Consider the following 21,338-nt stretch of genomic DNA (forward strand, 5'->3'; position numbering starts at 1 on the left):
TAAAATGGCCAAATTAATATAATGTAACCTTTATCTTTTCTTCATCACAACATACAACTGTATACTGGAATAGTTTGAATTTATCATAATCATAATACAAAGAGAAGCCAACATATCTTTCTATGTCTTTATACAGATTATCTAAATGGTTGAAAGCTAATCTTCAGACCATGCTTTTCCTTGAGCTAATTCCTTTCTAAAAAATATTCTCACCTATGCTAACAGTTTCTAAACAGAAGAGGAAATCTTATTTGTATCACCTAAGGCTAAATGAAATCTGTGAAGCTCTTCTGGCAAGAGTTGTGCCTTTTCCTACTTTTTCTGCTTCTTGTTTCACATAACTCTGAGCAATAAACTTTTCATCTAATCTCTATCTTTTCCTTCTTCTTTTTTGTCTCCAAATCTGCGGTTTGTGCGCCTTACTGACAAAGAGGTACACGATTCTCCCCAGCAATTGTTCTCTCACTTCTGTATTCTGTCTCGCTAATAGTGTGTGACAGCAGTGCGAATGTGCACAAATGATTCTGGGATTGTTGTTGGTTACCAGCCCTTTTGCAGTGTATCGTATTGTACACAATACATGCCCAAGAAATGCTAATGCTCGGAAGGGCACAGAGAAGGGGAGAGATGTGGAAGGAGAGTTAAAATGAAAGGATTGGAGTAAAAGTGTGATGGACTGGAGAATTCTTAGATTTACTTTATTTTCAGGTAATAGTGAAAACATACATAAGAACAAATAACTGCAAAAGCATCTTTGCTCTCTTATCCTAAAACTGTCCCTTTTCAAAGAAAAAGACCCTCTATATTTTCAGCAAAGAGACTTCGCCCCAGGGCAGCTGTGGCTACAATGTAGCTTGCCATTGCCAGCGTGTGAATGTGTGTGTGAATGGGTGAATGACTGAATGTAGTGTAAAGCGCTTTGGGGTCCTTAGGGACTGAGTAAAAGCGCTATACAAATGCAGGCCATTTACCATTTTCCTGGGTAATTTCACTAAACTCTTTTACACAATCTTGTCATGAATTGCTTTTTAACACCACTTCCTTAAAAGGTAAGTAGGTGTGTGTTGGTGAGATGTGGTTATTAGCATAATCTTCACTAAAGTTGCTTTGTGGATGTCTTTCTTGGGCTGCGTGGCCAGGCCCCGGAAGGCCATACGCAAAACCACAGATGCAGTAAAACAGTAAAAAAGTTTATTCTAAATTCATTCAAGTGTCCTTGGGTTTCTCTGCTGTAATTGGTGTGTCAGTGTTTGTGTGAACGGTTGAAAGAAAAGTGCATGATAAAGAGCTTTGTACAAGCAGTATTCTTGTTTTGACATTTCACTACAGAAATGTAGAGGCTGAGTGAATGCCATAAAATCTCTTAAACAGCATCTAGATATCCCTTCGCGTACGAGTCCTTTTCGTCTTTCCAGTACAGCGAGCTTCCTTTGAGCTGACATGTTCAATAAAACCCTCACAAACACAAAGGCTGGTTTAGTTCACAAATAACTTTTACGTTTTGTTTAAGACTTTTATTAATTTTCATTATTATCAGATATGTTTAATATGCTGCTGAGAATATAGCCCAGAAGAAGCATATAGTATAGCTTTTATTTTGGAAAGAGCCATTTCTCTGTAATAAAATCTCTTTTCCAAAGATTAGTGATTTCTGGATCAGATAATTTAAATTTAAAAACTGTACTTTTGAGTTAAAATATATATTTATAATTTTGATAAATGACAAATTAAAAAAGCATGAACATTTTTTTTTGTATCGAAAAAATATCGAACCGTGACACCAAAGTATCGAACCGAACCGAACCGTGATTTTTTTGTATCGTTGCACCCCTAGTATCCATAAATGACTCAATGTGTATTTACAGCCACTTTAGGTTGGTAATAACTCAGACACAACTGCATATTTTCTAGGAAAGTAAGCAACAAGTGGTTAAAAGCACTTCGCCTATTAATTTAAGTAACCTTACTTATTTTTCATGGGCTTTCTTGGCCAAAACCCAAGTTTAATAATGTGCTTTCTATAAATTAGGCTATTACTTTCCAGGTCTTCTTATACAGTTATTGTTCATGGCTATACTCTTTTATAAAAGGTCTACAATCAGACTCAGTAAGTCTTTCCACATTACATCATTAAAACAAGTAGAAAAACAAAATCAGCACCATGGACAGTTTCAGGAGGGAGGGAAGTAGGTGCAAAATATGACATGAACTTCTCCATAAAGCGAGCAAGATATTTGTGTACATAAGTATATGTGCATAATACTTCAATATAACTGCGGTAATGACTGTCCAAAACAATTGGAAGCACAAATTCTACAGGTCCTGAGCCTCAGTTATGTATAAACAGTAGCTCAGTTTGTTTTTTGTTATTTTCGGAGACAATCTGTGCTCAGAGATTTCTGTTGACACTCCTGCAGATTATTTGCGCACCGGGAGACACACTTCATAAAACTCAGATTGATCTCCCCTCTCACCAGCTTTCCCAGTGTGCCCTACTACAGTTATTTGTTGACTCACATTCGCACCCACTTCACACATATGTTGGTGAGTTGTCCAGAGGTGACATAAGAGCCTGGACCTGTCTAACATTATGTGGACAATTTACGCTGGCTATACAACAGTGGTGTCAGTAGTTTGTCTTAAAAGATTAGCCAAAACCTCTAACGTACAGGTCTCATGCCTTTTTGATAGTATATAGTAGTGCTGTCAAAATTAATGTGTTAACATAATTATCCGCCATTACGGTCAACGCGATTACAATGTCCAAGTAGAGTTAGCCTCGCACATGCGCAAATGGGCAGTATATCTGGCAGTGATGGGCAGCTGAAACAATCAACTCAATATGGAAGATGATAAACGCACATTTGCCCTATCGATGGGAAATTTGAGTATTAAAAAAATAACAAGACAGAACAGTCGACCGACATAAAGCACACGTTAGTCGGGAATGCTACTCGGACTTTGGCTAACGTGTCAGCCAGCTTGCCACAAACCACTCACGGAGCATCGGGGACTCAGTAAGTCTGTCTCTGACATATTGACTGACACAATTGCCAAGTGGATTGCAACAAACTACTGACCTATTAATTATTGTTGAGAATACGGGCTTTAAAAAGCTTTGGTTTCAAGGACTTGAAGCGCCTCCCCAAGAGTGACAGAGAGAGAGTGGATAAATTTTGTTAACATGAAAGTTCAAGATGTTCAATAAACATGTTAAGTGCGTATATTTTCCCTTTTTTCTCGAGTCTGTTTGCTCATGCAAAATGAAATGAGATTAATATAGAATAAAAATTAAGGATATTTAATCAGAATCAGAGAGACTTTATTTATTAATTAAGATACAACAGAGCAGCATGATGTTAAAAATAAGGACAGGGCATAAACAGGCAATAAGAATGAGATTTTAAAAAAATACTTAAAATATACAGTATATACACAGTTTTAAAATTACATTGACTGAATATGTGAGTAAATAATTGTAAGTGACTAAAGGTGAATAAAGTGTCGACAGAATAAAAATATTAATTGTGATTTAATTGTGATCAATCAAAATTAATCCACTGTAACCCTGTGATGAATCTGATTAAACATTTTAATTGTTTGACAGCACTAGTATATGTTATATATTAGTGTATACTTACCTATTAGTATATAGGTTTTTTAAAAAGATGTATTTCACAGGAGAGAACTTGTGTTAAAAGATTCAAGAAATCTATTCAAATTCTCTTTGAATTTAAGGATACATTCTTTGTGTTTATTCTGCATTTACTTTATTATATTGCATAAATGTCAGTCACAAGCTTAAATATAAAGTTGAAAAAATGTAATTGCAACCAGGCTATTGATCAAGTAATTGCGTTTAATCGCGATTAATTACAGAAAATTGTGAGATTAATTAGATAATTTTTTTAATCTATTGACAGTGCTGGTATATACCTAATACAATGCTTTTGTTAAACTGATTTTGTATAAAGAGTCACAGGTTTTCAAAACTATAAAATAATCTGTACACAGTCCTACAATGTTATCTGTGTGTATGTGTGTGCATGCAAGTGCGCATGTCTGAGCAGAACAGTTTAAGTCCAAAACCATTACAGTGAAGACACTTTCTGTCCTGAAGATTTCAAAGAGAGGTTTAAGGCTTAAGATTCAGCTATTTGGCTGTGGTTAATTTGGTTTAGGGTAAACATGTGGTTTGGGTTAGGGCAATGGTTCCCAAACTCTTTTTGCTAGGCCCCCCTTTGTTTTACAAGATATACATACATTTTACATATACACAGACAGTTACTGTCCCTCTATTTAGAAAAGCAGAGGTGTCACGGTGTAATTATTTTACCTGTAGTTGTTTTTTTCCCCCTGTGTAATAATATTCAACATTGTTATCAATACATTTTTCAAAAAATGCCTCTCTGTGCAAAATGGGCTTAAACACATAAACAGCTGTAGGATGTTTGAACCGGGGGAACAAATCATGGCAGGATCAGCCTGATATTATTTGTATCCCGCTGTAACTTTATCACTTCTGATATAAAGAGCTAACATCTCCAAAATGTCAGGAGTACTTAGTCATTAAAACAAGTGTTTGTGAACTAAAAATCAAGAATGTGGGATACTGTTTGTCCGTGATTTGAAGAGCCCAGCACGTGCTCCCGACGAAGGGAAAACCAATTATGCAGGGGAGACCTACCTTGGCACTTGTGCAGGTGGTAGACATGCTTCACCATATTTTCTAGTCTTTCGGCTTCTTAGAATGAAGTTGGTTCGGAAACATATTCAGCTATGCTTCATCTCCTGCTCTGCGTTTCTGTTGGCACCCCGTGCTAGCAGTGTCCAAGGATTTTGTCCCCCCCCCCCCCCCCTTTTCATACCGCGCCTCCCCTGCCATGGCTCTGCGCCCCCCCCCCCCCCACTTTGGGAAGGTCTGGGTTAGGGTAATGTGTGTATTACTGTGTATTACCTGGTGTATCTCCTGCCAGCCATTCTCATCCACACAGCCGACCTGTGCATGATCGTGCAGCAGCAGCTCACAGCAGTAGGGATCTCCTCCTACCATCGAACTGTGGTAGAGAGGAGTTAGCCCCCTGCTGTCTTTATAGTCAGGAGATGCACCCAAGTCCAACAGCGTCTAGTGGGAAAAGAGGCAAGTTTAAGGTTTTAAGTCACCAGTTTTGGTTGAATTTTCACAGTGAAATGGGAAGATAAAAGAGACCTTTGCATGGATGAATGACAATAACGAAAAATGCTAACTAAGAATTAAAATATAAGTTAATGTTTGCACTTACTAGTTAAAGATACAAGATAAAAGCTGTCTTCTACTGCTGTTATGACGCTAAGAATATCAGCATTAGGGCTGCCACAAACGATTATTTTGATAGTCGACTAGGCACCGATTATTTTTGCATTAGCCGACTAATCAGATCATGCATCCATTGAACGTAAAACGTACAGCTTATTGCACCAGCATGCATCTGCTCTTATATAACTATCATTAGCTTACAGCTTTAAGTGTTTGAGGTATGTGCTAACTAAAAATAAAGATGATAGTTTATTAAATTTTAATGAAGTTTGCAGATTGTTTAGGTGATGTTTAATAAACTCAGCCGTCTGCTCCTTGCTATCTAAAATATAACAGGACACCGGAGTATATTCTCGAGCATCTCACACTTCTGATAATCAGTTGTCTGCTTGACGTTTATTCAGCTGTGTAAAAACTATAACTTTGATCTCAGCCAAACCGATTTACTCAGGAACAAATAAAATACTGAAAAAAGCCAAACAATAACATTTTAAGTTATCTAAGTGACTTATATTACATGTTTAACCTGAGTAGCGAAAGACGGTGGTGGGTTTGAAAACGATTTCCGGTGTTCTCACCGGCTCTAGTGAGCCTTGCCCCCGGCTAGCTAACGAGCTAGTGGGTAACAGAAGTCTCCGAAAACGTCGGAGCGCTTTTGAAAATATGTGGTGTCTTGATAAACTGAGCAGATATTTGAGGTTTACACAGTTACATTCTCGTCTGAAAATATATTAAACGTTTATTTTGTGACCCAGAAAGAATAATAAGAGTAATATTAAAACCAACTAGCTGCCGCCATCGTTGGAAACTGAGCTGGGCTGCGCTATGAATTCTGGGACACAGCTTCTTCTTCTTCGGGGCTTAACGGCAGCTGGCATCCTTGTACATGCAGTGCTGCCATCTTCTGTTTCAGTCTGTTATTACACTTTATTACTACTTATTCCTGCGTCTTTTGGGATCTTACAAAGCTTCAAACGACGCGTCGACTATTAAATTAGTCGTCGACAATTTTGATAGTCGACGTAATTGTGACTAGTCGACTAATTGTGGCAGCCCTAATCAGCATCCTCCTTCCCTCCCACTTATTTTCCTTCCAATTCTTGAATTCTGTCACCCTAAAGGTCTCACTTAATTCCATCCATCCATCCTCTTAAATGCTTTATCCAATTTGGTGTTGTGGGAGGGATGAAGCTGTCATAGGCTGAGAGATGAAGCACACACTGGACAGGCTGCCAGTTCTTTATACTGTTTAACATTAAATTTATAATTCTTGTGTGTTCAAATGCTGAACCTTGCATGGTCAGGCACCTGTTTATGTTAAAGAGCTACTGTAGGCTTATAATAGAAAGCCAGTAGAAAGCTGACATCATCCAATCAAGGCTTGTTGAGAGGCTCAGGAAAAAGCTGGCAGTACTTTTTGGGCTGTAGCTACTGCAATTTGTAACTCTCTCCTTTTGGATCTTTAGGATCATTCAATACCATAACTGTGGTATCAAAAGTGGAAATAACTCATTCCAGTTTCAACAGTTCAGTTTCAACAGGAAACATGACTCACACAACCCATTTCATTTGGGTTACAAGCCTCCTCAAACCAGACACATGCAAGGCCATTCAGTGATTCAGTGATTATGTCAGCATATTCAAAGTTCAATCTCACACATTTAGTAAGTGTCCTCTGTGCTCGATAGCTCAAGCACCTGCTGCCAGACATTACTTGCCCGTACATTCTCCTTTTCTAGACGGGGAGTTTGCATGAATGTGGTTGAGCCAACTGAACTGTATATACGTGTGAAATGTGCTCACTATAAGTGCTGTATGGTTTTTGCTGCGCACGGCCTTGTGCAGAGCAGTAATCCCATCTTTTGTTCTGAAGTCCAGATGTGCCCCTCCACTTTTCAGCACCTTGATGAGCTCTGCACAGCTCTCCAGCTGTGCTGCTAGCGTTAGAGGACATTCTGCAAGCACAAGGAAGCAAAGAACACTTTTGAAAACTCAGCTTATTTCCACTGACATTATTGTGCATTCTTCCCCCGAAACATCCACCACTTGAATTGCTGAATTTTTTTTGGGACAAAATTGTCTGTGGCTTTACATTTTCAATGACTCTGCAGTTGGATCACTGCCTTTTTCAGTCGAGATTGTCACCCTCCTGTCTGCTGGCTGCTTCCAGTTGGTGTTAAATCAGCCTATTCTCATGTTTCCCTCACTTCGCAGCTCATCTGCTACACTACAGGTCACCCAGCATTGAAATCTCCTTTATGACTGGACAAACATTTGCATATACATGAGGAGATTAGCAAAGAGAGTAATCCAGCTTTACCCGCTATGCAGAAGGCTTATTTCAGAAAATCCATATATGGTCATTTGTGATGAAGACAGAAGGAGAGAAAAGACAAATCAAGGATGGAGAAAAACAATCGTCAACAATAAGTAAACTCAAGTATGGCAGGGATGGAAATCTTAGCAGACTTGCTCACCTCCTGTGTCTGGGTCATGAAAGTTAGGGTCCAGGCCTTTTTCCAGGAACCTTGAGACCTTTTCAATGTTCCTCTGCTGCACATACTCCATGAATTTCTTCAGGTTTGCCTAATGGAGGGAGACAAGGGAACGGGGAGTAGGGGAAGAGGAGGAAGAAACAGCTGTGATTGGATGATGTCAGACTCCTGTGGATGGGGATGTTTAATAATGCAGTCCAGAGATGAAAGCTGAAGTCATTGCTTTCTCTCCTTCTGTGTTTGAAGGTTTTATTTCTGTTCAGTCATGGCAAGCTAATGGAACATGTTCAGAAGATACGGTATATAAGCTATTATAGGACAGACCAAAAAAAGAAATGGACAGAGCTGCAAAACAGCACTGAAAGGAAGAGTTTTCCTTTGGAGATTAGCGGCAAGAAAATGAGATCCTGAGGCTAACATCATATTTTGAGTTCAGATGTAATGGTTATAACACACACACACACACACACACACACACACACACACACACACACACACACACACACACACACACACACACACACACCACAATGGCTCTACAATTAATGTTTAAAACCACTTTCATAAAACAAGCACACAGTCAGAAGCACAAGCTCACATGTAAATCAGATCCACTCTAAAATACACAGACACACACATGCACACAAAACACTTAATTTCCTTTGTGACTTATGATTAAAAATATTCATCACCTTTACCAATACGAGTGCAAGCCTGTAGAGTATAAAGCGAGAAATGAAGCTGTGAGCAAGGCACCAGTGCTAACACTTCATAATAGATTAAAATAGTCTGACGAATCAGGGCAACAATAAATCTGAAATGCAAAAGTGAAGCCTAGAATTGTACCAATGAGAATGTACTGTACTTACAGAAGAGAAAATGAATTATTGAGAGAAATTGACCAAACGAAATTTTAATACTGAACACATAATCTGTCAATAAAAAACATGGATGATTGCCTAATATCATCTCCAGGATGTATTTATAAAATATCTGCAGCATCCCAAATGAGATTTACAGAGAACTTTCATTACTCCTTCATTCTCTCAAGGTCTTCCAGTTTCTCTCATTACATAATATCCGCATGTGCTAAAGCCTCGAGACTCATAAACTCATTACATTTCACACAACTTAATGAAGACATGTAACGCAACAAATTTAAACGCGCACTCACCAACACGAGCACTCGCACGCAGTAACGAGAGCAAAAAGCAGCAGCCATTTGACACTCACCATGTGCAGCATCATATACTGTTTATCCCACGCTCTGAAAGTCACACGATACAACACCTTCCAAAATTTCACATCACACACCTCCTTTCTCTTCTCACCAAGTCATCTGCAACCCGCTTGCCTCTACAAGCCCGTGCCTTGTAGACAGACACCACTGACATGCTGTGAGCAGCTGCCGACTGCTACTCTCACTATCTCCAAGTCAAACTGAGAGAAATTCACTTTGGCTTTTCCCTTTTTTTTTTTCTTTCTTTTTACAACGTTCAGAGAGGCAGTTGTTATGGTGATGGGATACAAAGACAGCTCTAGCAGCCAATGTACACGAGTGGGAAGAGCATTGAGGTTGGGTTTGTGAATGTGTACGAACGAGTGTGGTTGTGTGTCCTGCATAAAACCTAGGATAATGCCTTGAAGAGGCTCAGGGATGATTTGCCAGTGATCAGCTGGATCTGATGTGTGTTTTATTGCCTGTTGAACAGAAGACAGACAAAAAGCCTGGATAATGATTTATTTGCTTTGGTGAAGGTCTTAATGAACTCTTTATATTCTTCTCCCTTTTGCTGTCTTTCTGTCAGTGTTACACACAAAGAAGGATGCACACTTCTTTATTTTCCATGTCATCTCGACATGCTGACGTTTGACTAAAAATTCTGAAAATAATTAAAATGGTGACAGTCTGTCATACATCAAATTAAAACGCCAAACCGCTACGACTAAACTCAGTATGCTTCACCTGTAAGGCCAGTAATTTGCCATAATACCAACGAAAATACATTGTAATAATCTCTACCTTGAAAACAAAGGTCAAAAGATTTTGTTCGGTTCTGTTGTTCTGTTAAATATCAAACAGACAGTTTATTTACATCCCAACCAGATTAGCATGACTTGGTCTACAAATCTATCATAATGAAGTGAAATGATGAAATGACATGGCTTGCTAATGTTAACTGAATGCCACAACTAAACAAGCATAAAGGTAAAGAAAAAAAGTAGGCAAGACAGATTTACAGTACAGCTCAACCAAAAATACTCCACAAATCATCCTGATTTTATCTTTGGGCTGGATAAAAAAAAAAAAAAAAATCAAACTTTAATCTCTGCACCTCTTTTATGTCTCCTCCTTTAGATGTTGCAATTCTCTTTCTTCCCGAATAAGTTAAAAACTTCCTGTCATGTTTCCAGCTTGAACAAAATACTGAAGAAAAGACTTCAGTGGGCTCAAGGAGAGCATTCATCAATTAACTTCAACCATTTGTGCACTGATTATTACCTATTACTTTTACTAGGAACCACTTAACAGTAGATAAGTCTATCGTCTACATTTTTACTTCATTATGCAAGATTGTGCATATACACAGAGCAGACTGGCAGATGAAATAAGAGTCTCCTCCTTAGTAGTGTGTTCACATTTCATTCAATCATTTGCCAAGGCTCATTTACACATTATTGTGGCAAGTCTTCCTTATTAGTCACTGGTTATCATTGATCCAGTCTTAGATATAGTATTCTTTCCATTGTTTTCCAGAAAGAACAACAGTGGAAAAATCTAAATTTAATACTCAACATACAAACAATGAAAAAAACAGAAAAATCAGCAAATGAGAGAGAGAGAAAGAGAGCAATGGCGAATAAGAAAGCACAGGCAGATGAGTGAGGCAGATTTCCAAAAGAAGCATTGAAAGAGAGAAAGCTACAAGAAGATAGAGAGGCCTGCTATGATGTATGGTTCGGAGATGGAGGGACTGACAAAATCCAGGAGTTGAGTATGATAAGATTTGTAAGAGTTTTATAATTTATAAGAGTAAGATAAGACCCATATAAGATATATGGGTCTCGGACGCAGCGTTTTTGAGTTTATTCTGCATTTTTGAGCTTCTCATGCTAGGTTGTGGTTATTAGTTCTTGTGTTGTCATGTCTGCGTCTCCATGTTTCCTGTTTTATTTTGAAAGAGTCTTTTGTTCTTTGCTCATTGTATCTCGTTTCCCTTCCCGCGTCCCGTCATTATGTTAATTTCTGCTGTTTTCCCATGTGTTCCCACTTTCCCCAATCACCTCCTGTTTTCTGTGTTTCATTGTCAGGTCGTCTGTTATTCCAGCCACATTTTTCATAGTTTATCAGTGTGTTCACAGTTTTTTCATAGTTTGCCACAGTTTTCATGGTTTTTGCTGCTTTCAGCCAAAATAAAGGCTCCTGCAACTCCTCTCTCCGCATCTGCTTTTGGGCCCTGTTCACAACACCGGCGTACCCCACCGTGACAGTATCGTAGGACTGATCAGGTTGAGCAGTTTGGAAAAAAGGCTGAGATGGTTTGGACACGTTGGGAGGGACAAAGGATGTTGATATGGAGTTGCATAAAAGATTCTTGGATGTACTGAAGGAGGATAACAGCAGGCTGGTGTGACAGAAGAGGATGATGGGGATAGAGTGAAATAGAGGGAGATGATCGACTTCGATGACACCTAAAGTGAGTAGGAGAAGAAAAAAAAGGCAAAGAAGAAGAAGCAGTAAATCTGCACACAGTCTGTACACATTTTTTGTTCTCGGCTTGCCTTGCTCATATAAACATCAAGTTCCACAGTTTGCAATCTCAAGAGATATCACCCGAACTGAGCAAAAACATGCACGGTCACATCCCTGCATGCATCAGCTTTACTCATGAGAGAATGAGCAACAACATCACAGTAACCTCTGTCCCTACATAGGAAAGGTAATCCCAGCAAAGAGGAGCACTGAGAGAACAAATGACATTATTCTGCTCTGCTTCAGCCACACATAGGCCACACATACATACTGTTTCAATGACAGGAATTTTAAAATGTGTTATTTCAAAGTTTGTGCTGCACAAAACGGCTAAACATATTTTCTGTAAGTAGTTACTGTAAGTGTCATTAGAATACCTCATGTTGCAAAATGAGTACATGCTAGTTTTTTTTAATATAAGGAATATGTGTCTTGAGCTTTGACTTGAACTTTCAAAATAAGACAAATGGCCAAAGCGGATTTTGTGCATACACTATTACAATAGTGATGAAGCACCCCTGCTGTGTTGGATCAAGAAAAAAGAGAATGAGAAAGAGGGTCAGGCAGGAAGAACTGAATGGCAGTATCTATAATCTATGGCAATTTACCAGCTCAATAAATCAAGAATATATCCTCTTGTTTCTGCTTGAGGCTTGGTAATAAGTTGGTAATAAGGGCAGCGTTCTTATTCTTGAACCCACAACGTTTAACATCTATGAAGTGGAGGGATTTGTCCCTGATTAATTGAGGATTCTGAAAACTGTAACTGAAAACCTATTCAAAGGTGACTTTGAATAGGGTCACGATTCAGTGGCAAGCAGTGAGTGGAAGAGCTACTCCAGCTGGCAAGAGAAGAGAGGATAAAGGTTTCTTCTTTTACTTCAGTACCCTGAAGAGGTTCTTGTCTCTTCCACCACTAAAGAGGGATTATCTGCCACTACTTCATAAAAGCCAGGGTAGAAGGCCAGAAATTATAGAGACATCACAAATCCCCCATGCAGCTTTCTCTTCGTCTTTTGCTCCCCTTTCATAAAAGATTTTTCATAGCTTTCATAGCGGACACTTCATGTCCTGTTTAATAGCACATATACACTCAGGTTTAAACAGAACCCAGAGATGAGCCACAAATAAAGAAATCATACACAGCTACAGGAAGTGTGTCAGACACTGTCGCTGCCCCATATTTATACTCATTACCACATGGCTACATAGCCCCTGGTCCCACAGCTGGCCAACAGTACGCTTTGCCATGGGTGAGTGATAATTGCAGTGCTCGCTAACATGATACATGTTCAGGAGCATCATATGCTTCTCTAATCTGAGCTGGCTCATAAAATACACACATGCTTTAGGCTGTCATAACTTCTTGGACAATAACTGCAGTAAGAACCACCACACTGGTGTGGTCATGGAGAACCTCTAGGGACTGGCCTACACATTACGGAAGAACATAGGCCCACTATAGATATGGAAGTGTGCTAGCTATGTAAGGATGGGCATATGGTACGATATAATCCCAATATTTGGCAACAAAGACCGTAAAAAATGTTACTGAGCTTACTGTTGGCACAACACAACTGACTCATATGTGGTTACACTTCAACTTATCAGGTGTAGACTGTCATCAGGGAGCTGTCAGACATATTCAGTATGACAGCGATGCAGAAAACATTTATGACTGTGAGTGATAGTCTGACAAACCTGAACCAACACTGTCACTGTAGATTCTCAGCAAAACAGCTGACGCTCAATTTGATTTAATTACTGGTAAGTGCCTTTTTAATATACAAACAACATATCTATGAAATCCCTCCAATGTGAATAGCACAGAAGTACAAAAAAAATGCTGTCTATGCTTTATTATGTGAAATAGATGTACTTAATATGTTTTTAGCACCAGCAGTCAACCATTAAAAAGGGAAAACTGTCTTTTTCTTGTGTAGCCACATCAGCAAACACAGACAGCCTTATCTGGCAAAGACAGTTCCCGATTACGCCGATCTACTCTTTGTTGACAGCCACTTATATAAAGGCTAGAGCAAGAGCAAGCAGGCCTTGACCCCTGTCTCCCAGATGCTTTGTACAGAGTGCTGCAGGGGCACTGCATTTTAATTAGACACAGCAACTGACTGAGACACAACTCCCTGTTAAATACATGCAGAACGGTTTCTGCATCATGCAGTTACATTTTGTAGCTCATGCAGATTTTAAAAGCAATAAGAAAGGAGTTAGTATCAATTTCATGAAAAAAAACCCAGTAAAACAGAAATAACAGTGGCTTTAGATTAATGTGCTTCAGTGTAATTAAAAAATACAAATGATTAAGCCTCAGAGGAGTGCATGCTGAGAGTAAGACTAAAAAGTACTGGTTAGGACTGGATTTCATTTCGTTGTGAAAAGGAGGTGTATTCAGTGGCAGATAACACAAAAGTAGGTTTTACTTTGATAATAAACAGTGCCAAGATGAGTCATGAATGAATTAATTAAAAAAAACAAAAAACTGTCTACTTTAAAGACAGGACAAGGTACGACTGATTAATAAAGAAAGCAGGAGGAGAGAGGGTTTAAAAAATAAGGAGGAGAAACTGTAACCACATCATTAAAAAGCTAATGCAGTTGAAAAACATGAGCTTTGTTTCCCATGTAGTGCAATATATTTTATTCTGTATATATATATATTTCATTATTTTATATACACATACGCATATAATTTATTGCTGTTTGCTTTTCTTTTAGCACCGATGTGGGACAGTGATTCCATTTCATTGTTTGATTGTTTTTTTTTTGTAAAGAGTAGACCTCAGGTCTTTGGCAAAACCACAAAGCAGGCAAAGAGGAGGCGGTATGATGATGCAGCCACTGGTGGACTGAATCTTCCATTTGATTCAAGCTCAGTATCAAAACAGAGGCTCCTCTTTTTTAAAGCTCTATTCACAAGAAGGAGGGGGAAAAAAAGCAGTTTAATGGTTTAACTAGTTTTACTTGTCAGTTTATTCCATAATTCATGAATTTACTGCAGAGTATGAAGGTCTAGAAGCAGGTTCCCATTAAAAATGCAACACAATGAAGTTGTATGGAAGAAAGACAAGAAAAATGGGGTCACGTGAGGGGGAGGAATGGGAAGAAAGACAGAAGCACAAAACATGATAAAGGGAGGAAAAATACTGAGAAGAAATGCGAGAGCAAAGCAGCAATCTGTTTACAGTACAGCGTTAGTCTTGTTTTCTGCCTGATGTTTTTGTTGACTCTTAAAGCTAATAAAAGGCACAGCACAACTGCTTTCATGAGCACATCGCACCAAGCACAGTCAGTGTGTAACAATAAAATCTATTGTACATGCCACACGCTTTTTTTTACATTTCTAAACAATAAAATGAAACTCTATTTATTATTATTTCATATTATTTAATCATATTTCTCACATTTCCTTCAGTGTTTTCTTTCTCCCTGTGGCCATTTTTCCCCACTTTTCATTTTTCAGCTGTTTCTGATTTTTTATTTGTTTCAGTTTTGAGTCACAAAACCTCTCATATCAGGGAGATACAGTGATGAGTCACTCCTGGCCAGTTACTTCCTGAGAGGCAGGTTAACCAGATAAGCAGCAAGTTGTAGCAACTTTTGCCTGAACTGATGATCATAAAACAAGGTAAAGGTCACTTCTATTAATCTCAGGTTATTGTTAGTCATTAATAATGGTCTTTGAATAAATTAAGACAAGGTTGGGCAAAAACATTATGTTTTTTCATTAATTTTGGCCTTCGTCTGCTTGTGCCTAACCGAAGCACCTGGACCCATATGTCTGAGCATCTGACGGATTATGTTAAATCTTTTGCCGCTTTCTTTACACAAATAACCAATTTTGTGGAATGGGTCTTCTTGTTCCCTTAGAGGGAATGGTCAAAGCAAATCAATACAAAGTTCTTGTATCTGTTATTAATCTGATGGGAGCAATTTCTTGCTGAATAACAATGGCCCAATCCGTAGGCCAACTGGGGTCATTAAATGTGATTATGATGTAAATTGCATCATAAATGCTTCTCTGTCACCAGATGCCATAACAATTTGAACATCTATGGGAGACCTTTTTGGTTTCCTAATTTTTTACTTCTTACTACTTCATGCATGTTGTATTCTTCTACAAGCATCTCTTACGTTAAGATTTATTATTGTTAACAGCTCAATCTTCACATATTCTCAGCCCTTATCCATGTGTGTCTTGTTCTAGTAGTCCACTTCTCGTGAGCATCCCGTGGTGACCAACTACCTTTGGCAAACATCTAATCATCTGGAAAAAGCTCCCCATAAAAAAAACCCTCTTCAACATTGCAGTTTTAGTAATTAGGTAATTTGGTAGCAGCCACATAACGTGACTAATATTACAGGAACAAGTCTCTTGGACTGGAAGCTTTTCAGTTACTCTTACTCTGAGAGAGCAACCACGGTAACAGAAAATTAACATGACGCGGTCTGAGACTTCTTTGGACAGTCTGAAGAGTCCAGACTTTTGAAACCAAGCTGATTTCTAACTGAATCAACTTTCTAGCACAATTAGGCGATCACCACCAAAGGTGGGACTAACGCTGTAGCTGTTCTCAAAGGCTGTCTAAGTATGTGCAGTACACACTGGTCTCCACTGACTGATATGGGAAAATCAAATCTGCTTAAGGTGGTTGACTATGTTTCAACAACCTAGCAGAGATATGACTAGCTCCTAATGCACATAGATATTTTTTAAATTTCAGTTTGATGCATGAACAAAAAAACATTTATTCTTATTCTTTCTACTGAAATGCAGTCGCTTTGTGCACTTTTTCTTTCAATTAACCAAAATCTGTTTTTTGCTATGGAACAAAACAAGACACTTGCCTTCATATTTGCTGTAAAAATGTGTTTAATATAACATCCGGCTGGTTGATTTAATGAAGCCACCCATTAAAGAACATATTCATTAACCTTTTTGGTTTAATGCAGGTGTTTAAATTCCCCAGAGATAAAGAGCTGCTGCTTACCGCTCAATGCCTGTCACTGCAGATTGTGGTGATTCTTCTTTATCTGTGTGCCTATAAGTACAATATGCTGTCTCTATTTGTGCTTCTTTGGATCTCAGCCCATGTTTGTCTGAGAGCACAAAAGCTTCAGTAATCTCCAATATCCATACCTAACAGGCTTAAAGTGTAATGCTCTTAGCTACAAAATGACCAATATACTGTATGACAGAGTGAGGATTTGATCCTAAAGAGGAGGATTTTCTGTGAGGGGAATCTTCAACCTTTACCATATCGCAGCAAAATAAATCGCTGAGTAATTTGATACAGTCTTAAGCTTACAGTGAGTCAAACGCCACAAAAAAAAAATGGCACTAGAGGCTTAAGGATGAAATTTCCTGGATACATTCACAATCATATGTACCCACACAAACACACAACTACACAGGAAAAAAGCACTAATTCATAATTTAGCGCACCAAACACACACATTTTATTCATGATGTATGAGTGCAGTAAAAAAGCCTGCACTCTAACATAGTGAGGAGTGCTGTTACCATGGCAGCAGCATCTAACACATAATTCACCAGTATAAATGCTTCTGTATAACAGAAAAGTCACATTTACACCTCTCTAGTGCACGCCGTTTTCATGGCCACCAGGCGGCGATACCTGTTGTTGCAAATAGACTTTTGGTCCTGTAGAAGTCTACGGCTTTACAGCTATCTGACTTGACCTCAGGAAACACTTCTCTGGTGAGTTTCACTTATTTTGAGGATCATTGAAGTAAAAATCAAGTCTGTAAATCTCGCTTATGCTGCGTTTCAAAGACCCCAGGGAATACCTACGGTATGTTCACTGGTGATTATGTCGAAAATGCAAATTTTGAGTACTTTGCAAACCAGTCGGTGGCATCATGGTAGGTAGATCTATCTTCTAAACTATCTATGAGGAAATCATATGAGACACAGTCATTATCATCATAATCATCATAACTGCAATAGCTAAACAACTTGCCCCTTGCATGTTCTCTCTGGTTTGAAATGTAGAATATTATGTAGTCCTTTAACTGAGATTTCTTTCTGATTGTGTAGGATAGCAAGGAAAGGAAACACAAACAGAGAAGTTTAAAAAAAAAACCTCTGCTTTCTAAAGCCAGGCTCGATCTGGATTCTTGCCATTTGCTGACACTGCTTGCACATGCCAGAATGGTTACTCTGTTATGTGACCTACTGCTACTTCAAATGGGACAAAATGACTGTGATGCAATTCTTCTGTCAGAAAACATGCAAAACATGCCATTTTTTTAGCATGTGACAATTTGTCACCATTTATCCATCATTAATATTGTTGTAAGTACCAAAAATGGCTGCTTGGGCTAATGCTCCTGGTAAAATAGCAGGACTCAACAATACACGTCTTCATACAAATCCTAAATTTGAAGAGCATAAACTATAAAAAATAAATAAATAAAAAATAAAAAGACAAACAAGTTTCTACGACACAAACTATTCTGCATTTATTGTCACAGGTTGGGTATTAAAATAAGAACAATGCCAGTAGAGCACCTGCAGAGCCTGTTGTAACAGTAACCTAGATTTACTACTATTAACATGAGTCATTTTAGCAGTAGTGTGCTGTGTCTAACCTCTGTGGCCCGGTATCTCGTAGCTTTCTCTGAACGTAGCAGCATGGTTCCTCCTGAGTAATCCTTTTTAGAAAAAAAGACAGATATTCGACGTCTGTATAATAACTACCACTCCTCTTGATGAAGTACAGTTTATGAAGGTGGGACAGTGGGAGCTTTCTGAAAGGGTTGGCTAAAGGCTTGAACAAAGCAGAATAAAGCCACTGCCTCTTTCCCGCTCAACAACTCACACACAAAGTTGCAGAGCAAAGGCTTATTGTATGGGATCCCACACACCCCCAACCCTCCCACCCATCCAGCAGCAACCAAATCCACCCACTCTCCTGACCACACTGGCAGTACAGTTTTGCCCAGCATTGTTCCTCCCATCAGGACAAGTGCGCTCTGGCATACCTGCCAACAGTTTAATACAATTCATTAAAAAAAAAAAAAATGGACAAAGAGGCATAAACAGGAACAGAGAGTAGAGCTTTGTCTACGATTTATATACAGAGGCATATATAGAAACAAGGCAGCATATTCATCGTTCTACTGTAATACACCATACAAAGGCTTGGTATGTGGCTAAATTTATGCCAGTTACAGTGCAATACAATCAAAATAACATACATAAAAGAAGTATCTACAGTAATATCTACTGTAACTAATCCGACCCCCCCATAGTGGTTTTCAGATGAGTAATAACTAATAGAGATAAAGTTCATACATTCCGTCACATGAAATATGAAAACCCAGCTGTGTTGTTGCTTGTAGGGGTAACTGTCATTTTGTGTGTTTGTGTTTGTAAGCAGGGTGGTCAGGGAGGATGAGGGGAATGCCTGCAGTCATCAGAATCAAAGAGTTCAGAGAAAGAAAGAGCTGAATCAGGTCCAGTCACGTGCTTTCAAACTGACACCAGGACAGAGTCACATGGACAGCGCCGGGATATACCCAGGGGATGTAACACAACTGAGTCAAACCTGAGTAAAACTTCTGTCTAAATAGAAATTAAAATATGGCAAAACGTACCCTTTCTCTCTTAAACAGGCCTACAGGTTACTGAGAGAGAACAGAAGGGAGCAGGCAGAAAGCCAAAGGCTGAAGCAGGGGGTATGTGGGTAGTGAATTTATTCAGCCTGATGATTATTAGAAACTCCATTGTGCTTTATGCCTCTGGCATCCTATTTTTCAGCCATCTATTCATGGAGCCTGACCTAGAATGACGACTACCCAGTTAGTGCGATTTTTTTTTTTTCATTGTGAAAACTTGGGCAATGAGGTGTAAAAACATCAAGACTAAACAGCAAGTCTTACTCCAGTAAAGCCAGAAATGGATGGATTGATGGAGGAGACCGTATTTTAAATTTTAAGTTAGCTCGCTTATGAAATACTGGCATGCAAAACAAACAACTGACTGCTTCCTTTGGGTAACACTGATTCACACAAAGGCCAACTGGTGATTTTAAATGCCATGGGTGTGAATTTGAGAGGCTGTCTGTTTCTCTGTATTGGCCCCAATGTGGACTGATGAACTGTCCAGGGCCTTTTGGCAGATAAGCTGGTTCCAGTCTAACTTTTAAATAAAATCTCACGTTTAAAAATTCAGTGGAATATATTGCCAAGATTTGTTACGTATAAATATACTTATCCAGAAACAGTAATACCATTATGAATGATCTGAAATGTGGTGCAGATGTTTTGTGACGGAGGAAAGTACAAATATCAGAATTATATAACGCACACAATCATGTAATTATGTAATTACCTAGCAAATTCTGCCCATTACACCCTACCTTATCTTTTATTCAGTAAAAGATAAGGTATTTTATGCATAGGGGATGACTGAGTAGACAATCTGAACACAATAGAACAAATCTGTACAGTGGGAACAGATTTCCACCTACCTGCCAACTTAATACTTCAACAGGTTAAAGTAGATCTCCAAAAGTTGATTCTGTTCATCTGGACATAGCGTTTTGTGGGAGAAACGTTTCGTCACTCATCCAAGTGACTTCTTCAGTCTCAGCAGACTGCAGGTTTCCCCAAATCGTATTAACAGTACATTTGCATAATGACTGAAACCAGCCCAGTGAAGGAACAATGGGCTGGGAGGTCAGTTCCTTATTCATAATTATGCAAATTCTCATGACTATTGATTAACAACCACTGACCAAAATCCACTGATCAAAGACCAGTGATCAACGGCCATGAGTACCATTCACAGAGAGTTGGGGAATGGCTGCAATCACAGCATTGTAAGATGGCGAAAGATGTACCCTTAGGCCCCCTCCTCGATTCTGAATCGTCCCTTCAGTGGGCTGGTTTCAGTCATTATGCAAATGTACTGTTTATAAGATTTGGGGAAACCTGCAGTCAGCTGAGACTGAAGAAGTCACTTGGATGAGTGACGAAACGTTTCTCCCACAAAATGCTACGTCCAGATGAACAGAATCAACTTTTGGAGATTTACTGATGATTGAGAATGCATCAAGACAAAGGTTAAAGTAGAGTTTTTGTGTTGTGTTGTTGTGGGCGTGCAAATGTGCAAATTTATCTGAATTACAACAATAGAGTCTAATGAATTAGTATCATCAGTACCTAAAAACATACACCCACATACAGATTAGCGAGGTGTATTTTACAGAGCTTGAGGCTATGATTTCTACATGGCCTGGTTAGCATACTGAACTAAACAGAATCAATTCCTTTTTCAAATCTGTGTAATCAGGCTCTCTCTTTTACACCAGTGTTATAGTTTCCATTATGGGTCTGACTGGGTGAGTGACGTATATTTCACCATCACATGGTGAGCAGGAGGTTCTGTGAGGATGTTTGTGTGCCTGCCCAATATGAGGACACCAAATACACATTTCTCCTCCAACCCCAGAGGGGCAACAACTTGAACATGGTGTCACAGCAGGTTTTACTCACAAGAAAGTACAATCCCATTCACGTACTCCCTTACAAACATATCATCTCAGTTAAAGTAAAAATTATGATGATACATTATGAAGGTTTTTGGTAGCAAAAGTATGATAGAGTACAATGCTGCAATTTCAAACAGATTTGCATTAGTGATGTGTCGGTCGCGAACGAAATGGCTCTTAGAGCCGGATCTTTGACGTGAACGACGCAAGCCGGCTCCTTATCGCGAGCCGTGGGTTTTTTTTCTTTCTCTCAC

General features: G+C 38.9%; 1 protein-coding gene across 16 annotated transcripts in view; it reads right to left on the reverse strand.

Annotated features, from left to right (window-relative positions):
• Window positions 1–21,338, reverse strand: part of shank3a (SH3 and multiple ankyrin repeat domains 3a) — a 213,741-nt gene that overhangs the window by 94,415 nt on the left and 97,988 nt on the right. For 11 of the 16 annotated variants that reach the window (XR_014875360.1, XR_014875361.1, XM_085168500.1 and 8 more), the window contains 4 exons: window positions 7,774–7,882; window positions 7,617–7,631; window positions 7,100–7,251; window positions 4,958–5,125 (listed from right to left, as the gene is read on the reverse strand). Coding sequence is in view for 13 of the 16 variants with exons in the window: in XM_085168500.1 (XP_085024626.1) it covers window positions 4,958–5,125; window positions 7,100–7,251; window positions 7,617–7,631; window positions 7,774–7,882 (444 nt within the window). In the remaining 3 variants the exon portion in view is untranslated. Of the gene's footprint in view, window positions 1–4,957; window positions 5,126–7,099; window positions 7,252–7,616; window positions 7,632–7,773; window positions 7,883–21,338 lie in introns of those variants that run through there. The other 5 variants (XM_085168495.1, XM_085168497.1, XM_085168499.1 and 2 more) reach the window with 2 other exon arrangements.

Source organism: Neolamprologus multifasciatus, chromosome 7 (assembly GCF_963576455.1).
Source record: "Neolamprologus multifasciatus chromosome 7, fNeoMul1.2, whole genome shotgun sequence".
Lineage (NCBI taxonomy): Eukaryota > Metazoa > Chordata > Actinopteri > Cichliformes > Cichlidae > Neolamprologus > Neolamprologus multifasciatus.